This window comes from Mus caroli, unplaced genomic scaffold, assembly GCF_978045245.1.
Source record: "Mus caroli unplaced genomic scaffold, Mus_caroli_1 scaffold_10, whole genome shotgun sequence".
Lineage (NCBI taxonomy): Eukaryota > Metazoa > Chordata > Mammalia > Rodentia > Muridae > Mus > Mus caroli.
The window spans coordinates 59,009,945-59,032,606 of NW_028227265.1; the positions used below are offsets into that span (position 1 = coordinate 59,009,945).

General features: G+C 52.5%; 1 protein-coding gene across 3 annotated transcripts in view; it reads left to right on the forward strand.

Moving 5' to 3' along the window:
* Positions 1-1,030: 1,030 nt before the first annotated feature.
* Positions 1,031-22,662, forward strand: part of Crtc1 (CREB regulated transcription coactivator 1) — a 58,757-nt gene continuing 37,125 nt past the window's right edge. For all 3 annotated transcript variants that reach the window (XM_021170738.1, XM_029480844.1, XM_085843870.1), the window contains exon 1: positions 1,031-1,198. In XM_021170738.1, coding sequence (XP_021026397.1) covers positions 1,073-1,198 — 126 coding nt within the window. In that variant the 5' untranslated portion in view covers positions 1,031-1,072. The remainder of the gene's footprint in view (positions 1,199-22,662) is intronic.

Here is a 22,662-nt window from a genome sequence, read left to right on the forward strand (position 1 = left end):
AAATCCCAGCAACCACATGGTGGCTCACAACCATCCGTAACGAGATATGACTCCCTCTTCTGGTGTGTCTGAAAACAGCTACAGTGTACTTACATATAATAAATAAATCTTAAAAAAAAACACATTTATGCATCTGTGTGTGTGTGTGTGTGTGTGCACATGCGCGCACATGCTATGTGTGTATTTAACTTCTTGCCAAGGCCAGAAGAGGGCGTTGGATTTCTAGAACCTTAGTTGCAAGGGCATATGAGCTATTCCATGGGATCACAAAGTCAGGTCTTTCTCGAGGACAGCAGGTGCCCTTAGTCTCTGAGCAATCTTTCCATCTCTCCAGACCACCCCCCCCCCTTGTCTTTTTTTCTCGGTGTCCTGTGTCACAGGCTGGTTTGAACTCACACTGCAGGTAAGGGTGGCTTGAATTCCCCATCCCCTTGGCTCCAGCTGGTCGTACCATCATGGCCTGTACTGTCTTTGTTCTTAGAAGGCGCAGCACATTTCTCCCAATTGAAACTTTATTATAAGTGTGTGTGTGTGTGTGTATTTTGCTGGGGACCGAACCCCAGCTTCTGTGTGCCAAGCCAGGCTCTGCCCAGGAGCTGTACTTTGGGACCCCTGCTCGATTCCTGGTCTGCTCCCATCCCCGGCTGTGTAGCCCAGGGCCCACTCTGTTCATGCCTGTGCCCTGGAATACAGTAGGCACGCCACAAGTCCTCAGCGAATGCTGGAGTCTGGTGAATGCAGGCATCAGTTCTGCCTTGTCCTCCGCCACTCAAGTTCCTCGCTGATGGGACAGGACCCAGACCGCTGTCCAGCGGACCACGCGCGCTGCAGTGCGCCTGCGTAGGCACGCCCCTCCCGGGCTCCCGACGCGTTGCCCAGGCACACGCAGGCGTGTTCGCCCCAACGCCACACGCCTCTCCCGCGCGCCGGCGCCACGCTCGGGGCCGTGCTTGCGCCTGCGCGTTGCTCTCCGGCCGTGGGCCCGGCCGGCGCCTGCGTGGTGGCTCCCGAGAGTGGGGGGGGGGGGCCAGGAGGTGGAGGAGGAGTAGGAGTAGGAGGAGGCGGCGAGAAGATGGCGACTTCGAACAATCCGCGGAAATTTAGCGAGAAGATCGCACTGCACAACCAGAAGCAGGCGGAGGAGACGGCGGCCTTCGAGGAGGTCATGAAGGACCTGAGCCTGACGCGGGCCGCGCGGGTGAGAGCGCGGGGGAGGGGAGGGGAGGAGGGAGGGGAGGAGGAAGAGACGCGGGGGCGGGGCTGCGGCCGCCGCAGGTGTCCCCACGCCGCCACAGCGCCGAGCGGCTGCTCGCGAGATTGCTCTTTGGACTTGACAGGTGGTCCCATCGCAGCTACCTGAGGGGACAGGTGTCATCTATTATTGTTGTCTGAGGGGACATGTGCCCTCATCATAGCTATCAGAATGGACACGTGTCACCCCCCTGATTGCTACCTGATGGTACAGGGACTGCATCATTGCTACCTCGTAGGACCTACGACTCCATCATTGCTACCTGAGGGGGCAGGTGTCACCCTTCATTGCTACCTGGTGGGGCAGGTGTCACCCTTCATTGCTACTTGGTGGGATAGGTGCCACTATCATTGCTACCTTCAGGGAGAGTTGTTCCCTCCGTGTTATCTGTGTGGATAAGTGGGCCCCATTGTTGCTACTTGAGGGGATAGTTGTCACCCTTTATGCTACTTGAGTGGACAGGTCTCCATCATTGCTGCCTGAGTGGACAGTTGTCACCCTTCATTGCTACCTAAAGGAAAGGGGTCCCTTCATCGTTATTTGAGGGCACAGTTGTCACTCCTTTGGACCTGAGGAGGAGGTGATACTGTATCATTGTCACCTGTGCCTTCCTTGGTACTCCTACTTCTGCCCTGAAGGAGATGTTATCCCTCCTGGATAACTGAGTGGTCCTCCATGTTTGGAATCAGCATAGAGGTGGCTGCTTGGTTCCCATGCAGTCTTTGTGCTGGGACCAGGTGCTGGGTCTCCATTCATGACAGGGAACAGCTGCCAACAGACTGGGTGGCTGGACCATTTGACAGGCATGGCTGGCCTTGCTAGGTTCTTGGCCAAGTGGAGTGGATGCGGAGCCTTATCCTTCCATGTCAAGTGTGTGTCGTCAGACTTTCCTCAAGGGTGAAGGAGGTGATGCTGGTGTGTGGCATGTTCTACACACCCTCAGGCCTGGGATCTGAGTCCCATGTGACCTGCCAGGGGTACTTATGTGAGGCTTTGATTCGTCAGTGGGCACCTTTGGGTCATGTAATCTTATAGTCAGTTGCTTGTTTCTCCAAGATTGTGGCATCGTAGGTGAAAGTGAGTGTTTGAATGTGGTGGCTTTCTCACTTTCAACCAGACTCTGTCCCCAGAGCCCTCGGAGTGGCGGTGGGGGGCATGTTCTCCCTCGTGTATTGAGAAAGGCATTGAGAAAGGGCAATGAATGAACAAATAAACAGTGTGTCATCTGCTGGGTGGAGATGGTGGCGCACAACTTTAATCCCAGCACTCGGGAGGCAGAGGCAGGATGATCTCTGAGTCCAAGGCCAGCCTGGTCTACAGAGTGAGTTCCAGAGCGGCAGGGGCTACACAGAGAAATCCTATCTCCAAAAGCCAAACCAAAACAAACAAAAAGTGTTACCATCCCTGTGTTACTTATAGGACAGTTGAGTTTGCTTCTTGTTTCTAGCACATAGTAGGTGTCTGCATACAGTTGGTGTCACATGTTTGCAGTGTAACCAGAACAAAGAGTTTCATAGTTGCCGTTTTGATGGACATCTGGTTTCTTCCTGGGACTGAGAGTGAATGATGTGGAGGAGGTGACTGAGGCAAGGTCTCACTGAGCAGCTGAGGATGACTTTGGATGCTCCTGCCTGCACTTCCTGAGCCCTCAGAGGTTCTGAAAGGATGGAGCAGCCTGATTGGAATGTAGTTGAGAAGGAAGGTCTGTGTGTGACCAGTGGCGCTCACCAGCTTCTAAATTGATTCCTTGAATCATGTAACCATACCACTCTCTTCCAGAACTGTTTCATTGCCTTAGAGGAGATTGGCCCCTCATGCAGCCTAGCCATATCCCCTCCCTATGCTTATGGCTGTTCTGGGATCACAGCCCTCTCTGTCTTTGTGGAGTTGGTTTCCATGCTCAAACCATCCATGTAGCATTTGCCCATGCCCCATTTCTTATTAAGAACGAGGCAGGTTGGTGATAAAGGTGGATGATAAACGCAGGATAAAGGTGCTTTCTGCCAAACCCGAGGACCTGAATTCAGTCCTTGGGACCCATTTGGTAGGAGAGAACTGACCCCTGAAACTTGTCCTCTGGTTTCCGTATGTACAGTGTCCCATGAATAGCTTGAGTTCAAAATATATATAATATGGTAGCACATGCCTGTCTCTCAGCAGTCTGAAGGTTGAGGCAGTAGGATCGCTGTGATTTTGAGGTCTTTAAAGCTAGCCTAGGCTGTAAAGCAAGGCAATTTAAAAAAAAGTGGGGGGCTGCTACGGTCATGGTGTAGTATGGTGAAGTGCATGTCAAAAAGCCCAAGGGCTGAATGTTCACTTGAGCCAGGATGATCTCAAGGACCTGTCCACCCCAGCCTGGCTAGCTACTCAGTGAAACCCTGGGCTGGGGAGATGCTCAGTGGTAACCGCACTGGCTGAGGGCTCAAGTTCATTTCCTATCATCCACAGCAGACAGGTTACCACTGCCAGTGACTCCAGCTCCAAGAGCACCTGAACTCACATGCAGCTACACACACTAGCCATAATGTAAAAATTAAAATTGGCCAGGCATGATGGTAGTGCGTATCTTTGATCCTAGCACTGGGGAAGCAGAGGCAGGTGGATCTGTGTGAGTTTGAGGCCAGCCTTGTCTACACAGGGTGTTTCAGGATAGCCTGGGCTACATAGAGAAAGCCTATCTCGAAAAAGAAGCAAGGTGAAGGCTCCTAAAGAACAGTGCCTGAGATCGGACTGTCTCTATACACATGCACACACATGGCTGAGCTTGGACTGTCTCTACTCACATGCACACACATGGCTGGGCTCGGACTGTCTCTACACACATGCACACACATGGCTGAGCTTGGACTGTCTCTACTCACATGCACACACATGGCTGAGCTTAGACTGTCTCTACACACATGCACACACATGGCTGAGCTTGGACTGTCTCTACACACATGCACACACATGGCTGAGCTTGGACTGTCTCTACACATATGCACACACATGGCTGAGCTTGGACTGTCTCTACACACATGTACACACATGGCTGAGATTGGACTGTCTCTACACACATGCACACACATGGCTGAGCTTGGACTGTCTCTACACACATGCACACACATGGCTGAGCTTGGACTGTCTCTACACACATGTACACACATGGCTGAGATTGGACTGTCTCTACACACATGCACACACATGGCTGAGCTTGGACTGTCTCTACACACATGCACACACATGGCTGAGCTTGGACTGTCTCTACACACATGCACACACATGGCTGAGCTTGGACTGTCTCTACACACATGTACACACATGGCTGAGATTGGACTGTCTCTACACACATGCACACACATGGCTGAGCTTGGACTGTCTCTACACACATGCACACACATGGCTGAGATCGGACTGTCTCTACACACATGCACACACATGGCTGAGCTTGGACTGTCTCTACACACATGTACACACACATGCACATCCATGTGTGCACACAAAAGTAAAAGCACAATAAAATTTACCTATTGAATGTTTCCTTTTTTTTTTTTTTTTGGTTTTTCGAGACAGGGTTTCTCTGTATAGTCCTGGGTGTCCTGGAACTCACTTTGTAGACCAGGCTGGCCTCGAACTCAGAAATCCGCCTGCCTCTGCCTCCCAAGTGCTGGGATTAAAGGCGTGCGCCACCACGCCCGGCGAATGTTTCCTTTTTTATAAGTGACTACATTTTGATTGACGCTGAGAATTATGCCTGTGCTATGGTAACTTTGTAGGAATGGTCAGTCCCCACCATGTGGGTCCCAGAGGTCACAGGTGAGTCATCAGGCTTGGCAGCAAGCCCCTTCCTTCACCCTCTACTTCCTGAGTCATCTTGATGGCCCTGTTAATGGTTATCGCACATCTTGGGTCCACCAGCTTGTGCCTGCCCCTCTGTCACTTCGTCCCCTTTGAGGTGTCAGAGGGGCTGGTGGCGCCAGATCATTCTGTCTTCTGGACATGTGGGATCCTCTCCTCTCAGCCCCTTGGGGACAGTACCCTAAACACAGGTGTCTGTGCCACATGGAATGACAGCAGGGCTATTGGAGACTGTTCTGGGGCCATGTGGGGGTGCAGATGAGAGGGCTAGCCTGAGCAGTGGGGCATCTGGAGTCTCTTCTTAGCAGAACTTTCTAGACACAGAAGGAAGGAGGGTGGGATGGCCTTGCTGGTGGGAGTAGCATATGTGTCACTTGTTGGCCATTGACTTGGAACACTGGGTTCCTGATGTGGCTGATATTCAGTATCTTGGACTACAGGAGCTGGGCCATAGGGCATCCTTATTCATTAGGTGTGGTGGCACCTATGTGTTGTCCCAGATGCTTGGGAGGTTGAAGTGTGAAGATCCTAGAGGCCAAGTATTTGAGGCCCTCTCTTACAGAATCAGTAGTACAGGCTAGCCCTGCCTGGACTGAGGGGTGGGATTCTGGCTTTACCTGTGACAGGAGTGGCTTTGCTGAAAATAGGGGTTGGGATATTTGTTATGTGTGTGTGCTTGTGTAGATCAGAGGACAGCTTGCTGGAATTGGTTCTTGCCTTTTCTCATGTGTGTCCCAGAGGTTGAACTCAGGTCACCGGACTTGGAAGGAATCACCTTTATGCCTGCTAAGCCATCTAGCTGGTCCTTTGGTACTTTATCTTGTATTGCTGGCTACCAGGGCTGTCTGTTGCCATCTGTGACCTCTGCAGAGGAAACATCCCAAGCTGCTCTCAAGAAGAAAGGGGTGCCACCCTCATCACTGTCCTGCCTTCTAGAAGCTCCTCTAGGTTGTGGGTAGCTGTAAGCATGTGAAAACCATCTGTCCATGTTCAGCCCCAGGACCTGGCAGAGAGAGCTTTGTTGGTGAAAGGACTCTGTAGATGGGATTGGTGAGGCTGTGGCACCTTCTGAAAACAGGAGGTGGCTGGCACGGGCGAGTGCATGTGTCATCTAGCTTCAGGAGTTTAAGGCTGGCCTCAGCTATATAAGACTCTGTCTCAAAAAAAAAAAAAAAAAAAAAAACCTAAATAAAATAAAGAGGATGAGACACCACAGGACACAGGACCATGGCGATCCATTTGTGTGAAAACAGAGGCGGGCGAGGACAGGGACACAGTCAGCAGCTGCTGGGAGGCACCACATACAAAGAATAGGCAGAAGAATGCCCGCCTGGGGTGTCCCCAGCCCTGGAGGACAGCATCCCTGTCACTTAACAGCTGTGTCATTTTCTGTTTGGTTTTGAGCTATCTCACTCTATAGCCTGGTTGGCCTCAGAATCCTGTGAGAGGGTGACAGGTGTGAGCCATGCTGCAGGCTTCCATTCCACAGATGTGTGTTTGTGTGTGTGTGTGTGTGTGTGTGCATGTGAGTGTGGGCAGAGCAGGACAGCAGGTGGTGTATGGTGTGTGGGGTACACGTGTGTACACGTTAGCCTGTGTACATGTAAGTGTGTGAACATGCAGGCATTGGCAGAGTGGGACTCAGGTGTCCTCTCTGTCACCTCCATCTTATTCTGTTTACTCTGGGGCCCTTGTTGGTCCTGGACCTGGGCTGCTGGGCAGTAAGCTGCAGCCAAGCTCTCATCCCTTGTGCTCTGAGACTATGGGAACGTGTGAGCACACCCAGGTTCTTATGCGGATGCGGAAGGTTCACCTCCGGTCCTTGTGCTGGCCTATCTTCCAAGCCACAGTGTGCAGACAGAGTCTCACTGTGTATCCCTGGCTGGCATAGAACTTGCTCTATAGACCAGGCTAGCCTTGGACTCTGATATCTGCCTCTTATCTCCCCAGTAAGATTAAATGTTTGTGCCAGGTTTTCATTTATTCTATGTTATGTATGCTGTGTTTTGTCTGCATGTCTGCATGTACATCATTTGAATGCTTGGTTCCTGAGGAGGTCCGAAGAGGGCGTTGGATCCCTGGAACTGGAGTTATAGATAGTTGTGAACTTCCATGTGGGTCCTCTTTAAGAACAGCAATGTTCTTAACTGCAACAGCATCTCTGCAGCCCTGGACCCCAGGACATACAGACAGTATGAGGCCAGGCGTTCCAGTGGGGAAAGTGCTACCATTCTGGTGACTTTACTCGCCATGGACCACGGGGTGTGCTTTAGGGTTTCTGTTGTGATAAATGCAACCAAAAGCAACTTGGGGAGTCGGGATTATTTCAGTTTAAAATTCTCAACCCCTCCATCATTGAAGGAGAAGGGACAGGAACTAAGGGCAGGATCCTGGAGGCAGGCGCTGACACAGAGGCAGTGGAGGGGTGTTATTTCCAGGCTTGCTCAGCCTGCTTTCTTATAGAACCCAGGACACCAGCCCAGGGATGGCACCACCCACAGTGGGCTGGGCCTGCCTCCATCAATTGTCAATCCAGAAAATGTCTACAGGTCCCCATGGCCTCTGATACCTTGTGTGAGGCTAGGCAGACTTAACTGAGTTATGCTGTGGGTTTCAGTAGATAGTTTTGTGGTTTCAGCTTGACCTCATGTGACATCGAGGTGGGGTGAAATACCACAACCACTAGTTACTCGGTGGGTACACCTGTAATCCCTGCACTTGGGAAGGGGAGGCAGGGAGATCAGGCATTCCAGTGTCCATCTTGGATACATAGTGAGTGAGTTTGAGTCTAGCCTAGGCTACATGAGACTTTACTGGTGAAGAGTTTGATCACAGTATCTGTGGAAGAAGCTGTATATGTAGCTCTGGGTGGAAGAGCTGTGTGTTCTTTCCCAATCACCATCCCTGGGGCCCCACCCCTGTGTGTGTGTGTGTGTGTGTGTGTGTGTGTGTTCTTTCCCTATCACCATCCCTGGGGACAGTGAGCAGTCTATACCTGTGACTCCTGCCTTGGTTCCTCATGGTCCCTGCTTGGTCCTGTTGGGCCTCTGATCCCCTTCTGTTGCTGCCCAGGGAGCTGTAGTTTCCCAAGAGAGTAATAACCAATCCAGGAGCCATTGAGGAAATGTTTAGTGTCAACCTGTAGATGCGGTATGCCATAGACACATGTGTGCAGCACACAGAGCCACCCCCAGAACTCGGCACCAGGAGTGGTGCCTCATGGGTATAATCTGAGCTAAGGGACTGAGGCAGGACGATGGCTGCAACTTAGAACTCAGCTTTGGTTACATATCGAGACTCTAACCAAGCACCCATCAGTGCTGCCCTTCCTATCCCATTGCTTGGGAGGCTGAGGCAGGAGGATTGTGGGTTTCAGGCCAGCTTTGGCAGCAGGGCAGCCTCCCCACCCCCCATGGCTTTGGAGTGGTGAACTCCAAGTTGAGCCTCCCTTGGGGATGTTGTGCAGTCACAACTGGATAGAGGAGTGTGGCTCTGAGTGCCTGGGACATGTATATACAAGCCATGTAGAAACCATGGTTGCGTGAGACCCGGCAGCTTGCCATGGCCAGTGTTGTGTCTCTAGTAGCACCCCTGTGACAGGAGCATGAGACTCAGAGAGCACATGTCACAGAGTGGGTTGGGCAAGCCAGACTGACCCAGTAGTGAGAGTGATTTCTTTCATATCATATGGTTTGAGAGCATGCCAGCCTGTCCGGCTGCAGCAGGGTATGCCAGTCTGCAAGAACCCATGCATGAAGGAAATGGCTCTCAGGATGGAGGCTTCACAGTGATGATGGCTGGAGGGAAGTAGGCAAGTGGTAACAGGAGCAAGGAAGGCAGCAGAGCACAGTCAGTGTGAGAGACTGGGGTCGATGTGGAGTTGGAGGTGCACCTTTAGTGATGGTTCCCAGAAGTTGTCCATCACAACCTGGGTTGTTTAAGTGAAAGGTCTGTGACTCCAAGTGTAGAAACCGGGCTTCTAACCTGAGTCTCTCCTAGTGTCCCTGGCCTTCTAACACAGAACTGTGAGGACTGATCCTGGCACACGCATGTACACTGTGAGGACTGACCTCGGCGCACACACACACACACACACACACACACACATCATGCACTGTGAGGACTGACCCCGGCACACAGGTCATACACTATGAGGACTGACCCCGGCACACAGGTCATACACTATGAGGACTGACCCCAGCACACATGCATACACTGTGAGGGCTGACCCCGGCACACACACATACACACACACACACACACACATATTATACACTGTGAGGACTGACCACCATGCACTCATTGACTGAGGCGTGGTGGTTGCCCTGGACTGCACATCCTCACATTTGCTCCGTGTGCGTGCTGTACTGGATGTGGAGCCTCTAGGTCATTTGTCAGGCAGTGTCTCTTCCTGCGTCTTCCTTAGCTGCAGGAAAGGGTGCAAAGTTTTGAGGGGTGGCAGGTAAGGAGGAGGGCTTGGGCACTAAGGCTGTGGCAGCCATGAGTCAGTAGGGCTCTTTGCTTGGGTATTGGCAGGTTGGGAGACCTGTCTTGGAGCAGATGAGCAGCTGTGGCTAGGGACAGCACTGTCACTCCTCTTAAATTGCCCCTCCAGCATGTTCAGGTGGGTGCCTGTCCCAACCAAGTGTTACTGTGTGTCCCTGGATGGACAAATGAGGAAGCCCCTGCATGCCTTGAGGGCCAGGGATTCAGAGTCAACATTTAGTATTTGCTAGGAGCAAGTGAGGTGCAGCAGCCTGCTGCTCCTGGGAAGAGGGTGTAGGGTGTGTGCAGGCCTGGTTGCTGGCGTGGTAGGCTGTCTCGTGTCCTGTTCAGCTCTGCACCCTCTTTGGAGAGTGAGGTGAGGTTGCATGCCTCTGTCAGCCATTGTGAGGAGAGAGCAGTTCAGCACCAATGACTCTGTGTGCTGCTGGTGGGCAGCTGGGGGACACTCAGCGGGTGCATGATATCCAGACAAAGTATACTCAGCAGGCACAGGCTGGCTTAGAAAGCATGGGGTGTGCTTTAACAGATGCAGGCTGTACTCAGCAGGAGTGTGATGTATCCAGCAGGCACCCAGCAGGTGTGTGATGTACTAAGCAGTCACTCCTCAGGTGTGTGGTATATTCTGCAGGCATCAGCAGGTGTGTAGTGTATTCAGCAGGCACTCAGCAGGGGTGTGGTGTAACCAGCAGGCACTCAGCAGGGGTGTGGTGTATTCAGCAGGCACTCAGCAGGTGTAACCAGCAGGCACTCAGCAGGGGTGTGGTGTAACCAGCAGGCACTCAGCAGGGGTGTGGTGTATCCAGCAGGCACTCAGCAGGGGTATGGTGTATTCAGCAGGCACTCAGCAGGTGTAACCAGCAGGCACTCAGCAGGGGTGTGGTGTATTCAGCAGGCACTCAGCAGGGGTGTGGTGTATCCAGCAGGCACTCAGCAGGGGTGTGGTGTATTCAGCAGGCACTCAGCAGGTGTAACCAGCAGGCACTCAGCAGGGGTATGGTGTATCCAGCAGGCACTCAGAAGGGGTGTGGTGTAACCAGCAGGCACTCAGCAGGGGTGTGGTGTATCCAGCAGGCACTCAGCAGGGGTGTGGTGTATTCAGCAGGCACTCAGCAGGTGTAACCAGCAGGCACTCAGCAGGGGTGCAGTGTGTATCTACTTGGGGACAGATTCCTGATTTTTCTAATGAGAGAGGTCCATGGCCCAAGGGCACCCTGCTCCCTGATGTGCTCTGGGTGCTGTCAGGCAGGTGTGGTGACTGGTTGAGTGCACACCCTCCGGCAACTCAGGTCTTCTAGGACAAGCGGTAACTTTGCAAACAGATGCATGCCATGGGGCTGCCTGGGAGGGTGCCTGCCTGAGACCACCCCAGCCCTGGGCATGCACCCCATTAAATATAACTCTAAAGTGATCATTCCCACCTGGGCCTCGGTTTCCCCTCTGTGAAAGCAGTATGTTTTGTTTGGGAGCTGACCTAAGACTCCAGATGCTCAGCCTCTTAAGTGCTGAGGTCAGAGATGTGCCCCACCACACTCAGCCTCATGAGACAGGGTCTGAGCTCTGTAGACCAGGCTGGCCTGGAACTTGTGGCAATCCTCCTGCCTCAGCCTTCTGACTACCATCACCAGCCTGCAACAGCACAACCTAGAGCTTAAATCTGCACCACTCTGCACTGTCATGCCAGGAGTTTGATAGGGTTCCGTTTTCCCCTTGGTCCCCAGCACTTGCCCAGGAGCCGGCTCAGATCTGCAGCTGTGCAGCCGGTGGCACTGAGGGATCAGTTACAAGGGCATCTCCTCCCTTTCTGTAGGAATGAGCCTTCTCTCACCCCATCCAGGGGACCTTCTGATGAATGTTTATGCTTTTTGACAAACTCCAATTCTTGGTGTTGTTTGTTTGTTTTAATTGCTTGAGTTTGGTGTCCAAGAATGGCTGCTGAGCCTGAATTTCTCTTGCATTCCTGAGATGCTGGCTAGCCAGCCTGCCTCAGACATCTGCAGTTTCCGAGACGGCTGCACTTAGCTTCTACCTCAGGTCTTGGAGTGTGGATTCTGAATGCTCTCTAGATTCCTTTCCCTCTGTGGGAAATGCTATTTTCCCAGAACCCTTTGCGGAAGCCGCTCTGTCCCACCGAATGTCTTGGCACCCAAGTGTTCTTTCCTGTTGGTTCTACACTGGTTGGTCATTTGATTGTCTTTGTTTCGTTTGTTGTTTTGAGACAGGGTTTCTCTTGTTAGTTCTGGCTGTCCTGGAACTCACTCTGTAGACTAGGCTGGCCTTGAACTCAAGAGATCTGCCTCTTTCTGCCCCTGAGCACTGGAATTAAAGGCCTTCACCCCTGTGCCTTTACCTTTTTTTTTTTTTTTTAAATATAGAATAGAGTTTATTCAGGGCATGGGGAGGGGAATTAAGAGGGTAGTAGAGGCAGGGAGGGGAGGGGAGGAAGGAGGAAGAGGAGGAGGAGAGGCTGGCCATGAGCACATGGAGAGAGGGGAAGGGAGGGAGTCAGGGCAAGGAGACAGAGCAGGAGCAAGGAGGGAAGAGCAAGTGAGCAAGAGGCCTTGAACTTTTTTTGTTTGGTTGGGTTTTTTTGTTTTGTTTTGTTTTGTTTTGTTTTTCAAGTAGGGTTTCTCTGTATAGCCCTGGCTGTCCTGGAACTCACTCTGTAGACCAGGCTGGCCTCGAACTCAGAAATCCACCTGCCTCTGCCTCCCAAGTGCTGGGATTAAAGGCAAGCCTTTAACTTTTTAAGGCTTTTTTTTTCCAATGATTATTTGCTGGGAGCATCTACACATGTAGAAGTCAGAGGATAATTAGGAACTAATTGTCTGCAACACTTAACATACGTTGGTACAAGTCCATCATCTTATGGCAATGTCCAGTCCATAACAGGTGCCATCTACTGTCCCAGAGAACAAGCAGGGATAGCTCTGGGCTTTCAGGACTCTCTGGGGTGTAGCCTCAAGGCCCAGGTTAAAGCCTGGGTGTGGAGAGAGAGGTATTGCTGTTAGAGGACAGGGAATTCCTGTGTGGGTGACAGAGACTGAGACACTAGAGCCTGCAGAGGCTTGCCTCCCTGGGAAGGCGGGTCCCCGTAGCCTTGCTTCCCTGGGCAGGCATTTCTGTACCTGGGTATCTCCCTCCCATTTGTCTACATTTAACTGGGCTTCATCCCTGCCAGAGGCCTGGCTGAGGGCTCATTAGGTCTCATGGGGTGAACCTCCTGTGGCTTGGGCTCTTGTGGTCCAGAGCTGACTGCCACAACCTCCTTGCTTATGGAGTGACTTGGCCCTCTCCACAGCATACTCAGCCTGTGACCCCAGGTCCTTCGCTCATGCTCTTTCTTGTGTATCTCTGTTTAGTTCCTCAAATTGGAGCTATCTTCTACCTTGTGCCTGTCCCATTGCTCAGCCCTACAATTGCTCTGTGAGCTGTGAGCTTGCTTCCCCTGCTGGGCGCTGTGTGCTTCTCTGCTTCCTGTCTGGCCACCTAAAGAATCAAAGAGGCGGCTGAAGGGTTCAGAAGAGGCCCTGGGCCTCCCTCCATGAGAGCTCTGAACAGTTCTCCAGAGCCCCATGGCCCTTCCACTCTGCCTTTTCATTTAGTGCAGTTGTGTGTGTCTGTGGTTTGGGAGGTGCAGGGGGAGGGGGCTACTGCACTGTGGTGCTCATGTGGAGGAAGTTTGTGGAGTCAGTTCTTTCCTGCCTTTCTGTGGGTTCTAGGAATTGGTGGCAAGTTTGGTGGCAGGTGTCCTCAACTCCTGAAAAAGCTCATGGTCAGACCTGGCTCTGACTTGGGCCTGCCCTAGAGCCTCTGCAGGCGCTGTCTTCTTGGGCACTGCTGCTGGTGAGCTTCCTGCTTGAGCCTGAGCTTGGTCTCTATGCCAACCCTTACTCTGTGTGCTGTCCTGTCCCAGAAGGACAGTTTTCGAGGGAAAGCTAGAGATAGCTCTGGGTGGGGTTGCATCCCACTGGGTCTTGGCTCTGGCTGGGGCTGACCTGAACCTGCAACTGCTGGGTCACCTCAGCCCAGAGTATAGGGGATCCATTGCTTCCATTCCCAGAAGTGTTAGTGGGGAGCTACTGATAAGCCCCAGCCGTTCCAGCCTCACCAGTGCTATGGTGGAAGCCAACTATTCTGATATGTAAGTTAATTTTTAAAAATAATTTAGGCTAGCTGGGCAGTGGTGGTACATGCCTTTAATCTCAACACTTCAGAGGCAGAGGCAGGCAGATCTCTGAGTTTGAGTCCAGCCTGGTCTACAGAGCTTGTTCCACGATGGCCAGGGCTACACAGAGAGCTGTCTTGAAAAACAAAAACAAAAAATAATTAAGGAGCAAGGCAGCATTGTGAGTAAAGGCTGCCAAGTCTGACAGCAGGAGTTTGATCCCCAGGACCCACATGGTAGGAGGAAAAGAGTGCCCAGTAGGCATCAGCCCTTGCCACCCTGGTTAATGATGTTCCCATCATGTCTCCTTTTGGAAGTGGGCTGGGAAGTTCCAGACATTTCCTGGTAGGGGACCTTTGGTGGCTAAGTGTCCTTGTCACCAGTAAAAGGCCCTCTTCCATGTGAGACATGGGACCATGTTGGCTTTCAAGTTAAATGGTGCTAGCATAGCAAAGTCTAGGCTCCTCTGGTCACCTCACTGCACGAGGACCTGATGAAGATTTTCTTTTCTTTTTTTGATGCTGCTGAAGACTGAACTAAGGGCCCCAGAGATTCTAGGCAGGGTTCCACCCCTGAGCCACGGCCACGCCCCACCACACCCTCCCCTTCTCACATAGACATCTAGGTTCTATCAGCCCCAGGGCAGGACTGGGTTTGAATCTCATTTTTCTATTTGCTAATTTTGATCACGCTATTTTCTGTGGCATTGAGTACACTATGTTGCAGTGCAACTATTAACTTACACATAGTTCTGGAACACTCCATACCTCTAAAAGAAGAGCTTTTCTCTGTCAGCAGTCACTTTGATTCTAGTCCATAGCAGCCCCTGATATACTTCCTTGCTATGAGGGTTTGAGTGGATAGTTTGCATCCTTGGGATAACACACAATGTGGTCCTAGTCTCTGGCTTCTGACACTCAGTGGCTTGTTCTCTAGGTGTGTCCTTGTTGTGGTATGTCAGAGCCACATCTCTTTTCAGGGCTGAGCAATATTCCCACAGCCCAGTCCATTCCTAGTCACACACTGCTGATGGAGACTGGCCTTCCCTTCTTTGCCCATTTGCCACACCACCATGAGCATTTGTTCAGTGTCTTTATCCTTGGGAATGGGATGCTTATCATTTTAGATTTTATTTGTTGAAGTTCTGAGCAAGTTGGCTTCATTTTAAATAGAACAGAAACCTACTAGTGGTGCAGAAAAGAAAAGGAAAAGGAGAGTGAGGGCATTTGAGCTGTATCCCACAGCAGTGATGGCATGGTCACCACAGCAGTGACAAGGTAGGATGGCCTGCCAGGGTGGGCCTAGAATAAGGCTGTGTAGACAGCTGGGTGTCAGGACGACACAGGCTGGGACCAAAGACTGACATTGTCCTGGGAGCCCAAGGAGAGCTCGGGGTGTGGGAAGGGTCGGGAATAGGGGGCTCAGGTGCTGAACATCTCTTCTTTTTTTTTTTTTTTTTTCCTTCAAGACAGGGTTTCTCTGTATAGCCCTGGCTGTCCTGGAACTTACTCTGTAGACCAGGCTGGCCTCGAACTTAGAAATCCACCTGCCTCTGCCTCCCAAGCGCTGGGATTAAAGGTGTGCGCCACCTTGCCTGGCTGGGCATCTCTTCTTGTCTCAGGCCTGGCTGTATGGCTTGAGCTGTCTTCTCTGCCCAGTGTGGATGCTGTTCCCACCATCCTCCATTATGAGCTTCACAGGGTTGCCGGCCAGGATGTTCTGTGGGCAAACGCAGGCCAGATCCCACCTGGCCAGGTCTTGAGACCTGGAACACACAGGGCCCGCAGAAGTCTGAGTGTGAGGTTCTCATGGGGTCGCAGCCCCACCCCTAACCCTGGGTTCTTACATAACCACTGAGAACTCCTGAAATACGGAGCATTCTAGCTATTTTGAGCCATGGTAATGAGGCCATCTCCACTTTGTTTTATCTCCCTGTGGTTCCATCGCCCCTCAGGGACGCCATAAGGAGGAGCACCAGGCCAGTTTCAGCCATGACCAGAGTGAGGTGACATAGCAGTGTGGGGACCACTGTCCAAAAAAGTCCTTTGTATTGCCAGGGTGGGGGATGTCACCACTTCCTCCTCCTGCACCTAGATGCCCTTACCCGAGCACCTCTCACACTGGGCCTGGGGCTGGGCACAGTGGTGTAGAACCTTCATCCTAGCCTTTGGAGGCAGGTACAGGTGCATTGCTGAGTTTGAGGCGAGCCTGATCAGCCTGGCATGGTCTGGCTTTAGGGACCCCTACCCCAATTGGGGCATCATGGTACTCTTTCCAGGCAGGATTTAAATTTTAACTGCTGCAGAGTTTGGCTCTCTGAGGTACAGGGACTCACACACATGCATGCACACATGTACATACACACACACACACACAAACATGCACATGCGCACACACACACATACTTCAGAGCACAGGGAGCTAAAGCACAGATCAGTGCAGTTTCCATTCACTCTCCCTTTGCTCAGTGCAGCATGCACATGCATGCACATGTAACACATGTCCATACATACATCTACATGCTTATACTCACAAATGCAAACATGTTTCCACACATCCCACATGTACATATACACACTTGCATGTATTCAAAAAGTCACATCTCACACACATTCCCTCTCCCTCTCCCTCTCCCTCTCCCTCTCCCTCTCCCTCTCCCTCTCCCTCTCCCTCTCCCTCTCCCTCTCCCTCTCCCTCTCCCTCTCCCTCTCCCTCTCCCTCTCCCTCTCCCTCTCCCTCTCTCTCTCTCTCTGTGTACATGCACGCGCATGCACACGCCAGAGCCCAACCTTGCAGCCTTTGGGCTTACTGAGACAAAACCTAGGGACTAAGACCATGTGTTCAGGAGACAAATCTTTGACCACAGGTCATCCACTTTGCTTGCTGCAGAGGCCAGGAGGTACTTCCATGCCCCAGGTGGCTGTCAGTGCCCTGGGGCAGCAGGATTGCACTCTTTTCTGTCTGCACTGTGACCATAGCCTACCATCCCCACCTCTGACATAGCCTGCCACGCCCCCCCCCTATAGCCTACTATCCCCCCTGACACACCCTGCTATCCCCACCTCTGACATAGCCTGCCACGCCCCCCCTATAGCCTACTATCCCCCCTGACACACCCTGCTATCCCCACCTCTGACATAGTCTGCCACCTCCCCATATAGCCTACCATTCCCCCTGACACACCCTGCTATCCCCACCTCTGACATAGTCTGCCACCTCCCCATATAGCCTACCATTCCCCCTGACACACCCTGCTATCCCCACCTCTGACATAGTCTGCCACCTCCCCATATAGCCTACCATTCCCCCTGACACACCCTGCTATCCCCACCTCTGACATAGCCTACTACCCCCACCACTGCTCTGACATAGCCTGCAGTCCCCTGATCTGACATAACCTTCCATCTCCCTGACATAGCCTGCTGTTCCCACCTCTGAAACAGCCTACTGTTCCCTCCTCCAGCATAGTGTGCTGTCCCCCAACATAGCCTGCTGTTCCCACCTCTAACATAGCCTGCTGTCCCCCACTCCAGCATAGCCTGCTGCCCCCCAACATAGCCTGCTGTTCCCACCTCTGACACAGCCAACTGTCCCCATCTCTTCTCCCTTCAGAGCCCCTTACCTAACGATGTGTATTTGAAGAGCATCTGTCTCAGTAGTGTTCTGCTTATGCAGGTGGGGGGTACCAGGTTTTGGATTGGTTTTTGGTTGATTTGCTAAACAGGGTTTCAGTGTGCAGGCCAGGCTGGTGTGACACTCACAGAGATCTCCTGCCTCTGCCTCTGGTGCTAGGATTAAAAGGCATGTACCACCACCACACCTGACTATGACCACAGTTTTAATTCTTATTTGTATTTTGAAGGGTCCCCCCCCCTTTTATTTGTTGTTTTGGAGACAGTCTCATGACCTTGGATTCTGTAGGCAAACATGTGACCTTAAGCTCCTGAGCCTCCTTTCTCCACACCAAGCGTGGATGGCAGATGTGCCACCACTACCAGCTTGGAATATGATTTCTAGAACACAGCGACTCACACACTGCTGCTAAGCTCACAGTAGCCCTGGCTGTAGTCCTGGCGTCCTATAGTCAGAGAGGCTGTGTCTTTCCTCATACCTGCACGCGCGCGCGCGCGCACACACACACACACACACACACACACACACACACACAAGTTCTGGGTGCCAGAACTCTGAGGCACAACCTTGGAGAGTGCGGCACAGCCTGTCTCTGTCCTATAGACAGCTCCATGCCTTGGCTGGAACTCTAGAAGGAGAGAGCAGAGCCTGTGAGGTGTTCCCTGCCGGAAGACTGTTTGGGGACTGGAAGCTCACACTGTGTGTCACGGATTGTCAGAGAGTCCCAGAGTGAGAGGACAGGTCGGGCATGTGGTGGTGGTGCATGCCTCCCATCCCAGCACTCAGGAAGCTGTATGGCACCAGGTCAAGCAAGATGGCACATGTGAGATCCCAGCAGAGGGAAGCAGGGACAGCAGGCTCTGGGGAGCTTTCTGGCCCGTACACTTACTCTAACCAGGAACCTTTAGGCCAGTGACAGACCCCGTCTTAAAAGGGGGCCAGGATAATGGCCTGTTCAGATGGTACAGCCAGTAGAGGCTCCTGCCAACCTGAGCGCTGTCCCCAGGGTCACAGGTGACTCCACCGTGTTTTCCTCTGACCTCCCATGCTAGCTCCATTAAACAAGTAAACACATGTAGAAACGATAGATAAAGATCCGGGAGGGGACGCAGGAAGCTGTGTGGCTCTGTGGCTACTGCGGGCGCAAACCTCCTCACAACTAACTCAGCAGGCAGTGCTAGAGGAGCCGCCCAGACCGAGCTGTCCACACCCAGCCAGCCCGCGTCCACACAGGAAAGCTCGGTTGGGCCACCAGCAGCTCCACTCTGCTCCCCTCTGCAGTGAGTTCTAGAGTTGGAGCCCATCAGGAAGGAGGCTCAGCTCTGAAGACTTGCCCATAATTTTTCCTGGACAAGTCTGTTGTCCCATCCTCAGCTGATGCCCAACTGCCTCTTTCTGCTCAGTCTGGCCATGGCTGGGCCTTCCTATGTCCCAGCGACCTCCACAGAGACCTTCTAGAAAAGTCTGCATCTTCAGAGAGACTACCCAACTTCCTGTCAGCCCCACTGCCCATATCCTCCTGTGGTCCATGCCAGTACCCCAAAAGGAAACAAAAGAAAAAAACCCTGCTGTCTGGCATAGTAATGAACACCTGTCACCCCAGCACTCAGGAAGTGGAGGCAGGAGAATTATGAATTCAAGGTCAGCGTGGGCTACATGAGACCTTGCTTCCATGCTTGTGAAAAATGCTTTTTCCCCAAAACGAGGTAGATGTCTCTTGAGGAATTAAACTCGAAGCTGACATCTGTCCTCCACACAGAAGCACACTCATGCACATGCACAAGTGCACACATACACACACACAGGGGAGGGGGTAAGTGTACTGTCATGCCTGTCATCCTAGCACTAAGGCATGTAGACGTTCACGGTTGTCCACAGCACATAGCAGGCCAGTCTGTAGGCAGAGAACCTCGGTTCCTTAGGGTTCAGCCATGGCAGCTCCCTGACTCCACAGCCCTCCAGGCCCTCACAGCCCCTGGCACTGTCATGGTCTAGGTCTAGCACACCCTCCTGGCCCCTCCATGCTGGCTACCCGTGGAGTTAGCCTAGCCAGCTCTTGCTGCTCTTGCTCACCACTGCCCAGCCGTCTTCCTTGCGCATCTCCCAGAGTCCTCAGCCTCTTTCCTGTGACTGTCTGCCTCCCCTGTCATGCTCTGGGCCTTTGCTGAACCCACAGCATAACGAGATTAGGTCACAGATGTGTGGGCTTGGTGTGCAGCACAGGGCTCCATTCTCTATCTGCCTTTGCTGTGGCTTTGACCATCTTATCATCCCTTGGCTTCTGGCCACATCCCTTTCCTTAGGTCCAGCCCTCATGTTTCAGACCTTTAGCTGACTCGGCAGAGACCCCAGTTTTTAATGCAGCTACCTTTAGAGGTTTAGGTAGGTGTGAGTTTCTTGGTAGGGCACAAGTTTGTTTAGTGAAGTGGGGGGGGGTGAACAGTCCCCAAGCCTGTTCACCCTAGGCTATGTAACTAGAAACCCTGTGTGGTCGGTCACCTGCCCCACAGCCTCCTGCTGCCTCCCATCGTAGGTCCCTACCTACGTGGGGCGTGACTCAAGCACAGAGCCTAAACCCAGTAAGCGTCCCATACTTAACCAGCCTGGCAGGGCCCAGCCCAGCCAGGAGTGGACAGCAGCTGGTCAAGCCCTCAGCTCAGCACAGAAGGGCCCAGGCTGAGGGCCCTGCAGAGCACTATTGTGCTGTGCACTCCCGCAGGAAGACCTAGCACTCCTGGGCTCTGCCTGGTCTCAGCAGGCTGTGGGTGCTGCTTCCCTGGGGACTTGAGCTATGTGGGTATTCTAGGCTTTCCACGTTTTCATTGCTTTTGAGACAGGGTCTCTCATGTAACCCAGGCTGACCTCACTGTGTGAAACCAAGGATTACCTCAAATCCCTGATTGTCCGCCTTCATCTCCTGAGATTCAGGCTCGAGCCACCATACCTGCTGTATGTAGTGCTAGGAACAGAACCCAGGACTTTGTGCGTGTTTGACGAGTACCCTGTGACTTAGCTACGAGCATTCCACCTACTGAGCTCCATCTCCAGTCTCCAGCACAGCTAGGTTTTTTTTTTGTTTAGGTTGGTTTGGTTTTTGTTTTTTGAGACAGGGTTTCTCTGTGTAGCCCTGGCTGTCCTAGAACTTGCTCTGTAGAGCAGTCAGGCCTCAAACTCACAGAGAGTCGCCTGCCTCTGCCTCCAGAGTGCTGGGATGAAAGGTGTGTGCCCCAATGCCTGGCCCTAGTACAACTGTTAGTCTTCATAGAGCACTCCAGACCAGAATGGTGACAAGACATCTCCCATTGACTCATGGGACAAGCTGGCTTTAACAGAGGCTCCTTTCTGACCTGTGGCCCCTTGGTGCCTCAGTTTCCCTTACTGGAAACCAAGGACTCAGAAATGTCTCTTCCCTTTGTGAGACCCCACTCAGGAATTGGAACTTGGCCAATTGGAAGGGCTGGGGTACCCTATGGAGGAATGAGGGCCCCACAAAAACAGCTGTTCTGCACAGACCCCAAGGGACCCATCATAGCTCTGGGTCCAAGTGCCTGTGTCCAACCTCCACCACCGTCTGGAGAAACAGCCGGCGCCGCCCGCCACAGACCCGCTCATTCCCGGGTCTGGAAATTTGGCAGCGGCTACAGAGCCTGATTAAAGCATTCCGAGGCTCCGCCGTGCTTGTGTACGGAGTCTGTGTTTATAGTGGGCTGGAGAGATGGGGGAGGCCAGAGGCCCACGGGGGCTGTGCTAACTCAGCCTGGAATCGGCATGCCTGTGTCCTCCTCCATGTATTCTGTCAACCTGGGCATTGTTCCCTTCTGAGGGCAGAGTGCCCTCAGTGTACCAGGTCATCCTGGTGACACAGCAGAGCAGAGATATGAACACAAATGACACGAACATGGTGGCTTATTATTCCCTGTACTCAGGGGCAGAGACAGGTGAATCTCTGAGTTCAAAGCCAGCCTGGTCAACATATTGAGTTCTAGGGTAGCCAGAGCTACATAGTAAGACCCTGTCTCAAAAATAAAATAAATTTTTAATTGAAAAAAACAAACCCAAATATAAGAGTTGGAACCTTTGGCTCTTTCAGAATCAAAAGTATGAAGATCAACTGGGTAGTAGTGCATGCCTGTCACCCCAGCACTGGAGGCTGCAGCAGAGGCTTAGAGCTAGCCTGGGTTATATGAGACTCTGTCTAAAAAAACGTGATCGATCAGGCAATAGAAGTACCCGCTGCTCTGCACAGACCTGAGCTTGGCTCCCAGTCTTTAGGGGACTCGGAATCTAACACTTCTGGCCCTGTGCACTCCTGCAAACAGGTGTGGTACGTGCACACAATTAAGACAATTTAAATAAAATCATAAAAATAAAAGTTGAGCTTAGTGGTTGGTGCACACTTGTAGCCCCAATGTTCAGATGCAGGAGCAGGAGGATTGCTTAGAGTCTGAGATCCTGTCAGGGCAGAGCACTTGTCTAGTGTGCTTCTAGTCTTAGGCTTCACCCCCAGCACTGCGAAAACAAAGAGACCCAAAAAGGAACAAGTGTTGGGGAGGAGGTGAGGCTGGAAGCTTCGAGCTTGTGGGAGTTTGACACATGCAGCTGCCGGGGAAGACGCCACAGCCAGGGAGCCCAGAACTGCCAGGCAGAGCCACAGCTCCCCCCCTGGTGTGCAGCGAGTCAGCTCCCACTCCTCCAGGTGTACGCTAGGATCTGTAGGCAGGGGCTCCAGCGCACACTTGCATACTTAGGTTCACAGATTATTCCCAACCGCCGAAAGATGGAAAAACATGCCTAGTGTCAATCATCTGAGAAATAGATAAACAGTGACGCTGTGTGCTCCTCCTGGGGCATGCGGTGGGCCAGATGGACCCCAGACAGACAGGACATGACAGAAGCCAGACTTGAAAGGCCACATCTTGTATAGCTGTGGGGCTGAGAAATGTCCAGAACATCTAGAGAGATGGGAAACAGGGTTGGGGCTGCCAGGGTGAGGAGGGACTGGCCTGAGCCCCTCGCACACTGTCCGTAGTTGCACCAGGCTGCCCCTGTCAATCCCTCATCACCACCACACTTAAACCTTGGGTGCTCTAGGTCACTGGATTGTGCTCGGGTGGGTCCGTCAGGCATGTAGGGCATGTGAGAAAAACACATCCTGGCTCTTTGGCTCAGGCATTTTCCTTTAGACTCACAAGGGAGCAGAGAAGGAGACTGTGGGTGACTGGGGTGAGCACATGCGAGCCTGGGTGCTGGTCCCCAAGCCCTGCTGAGC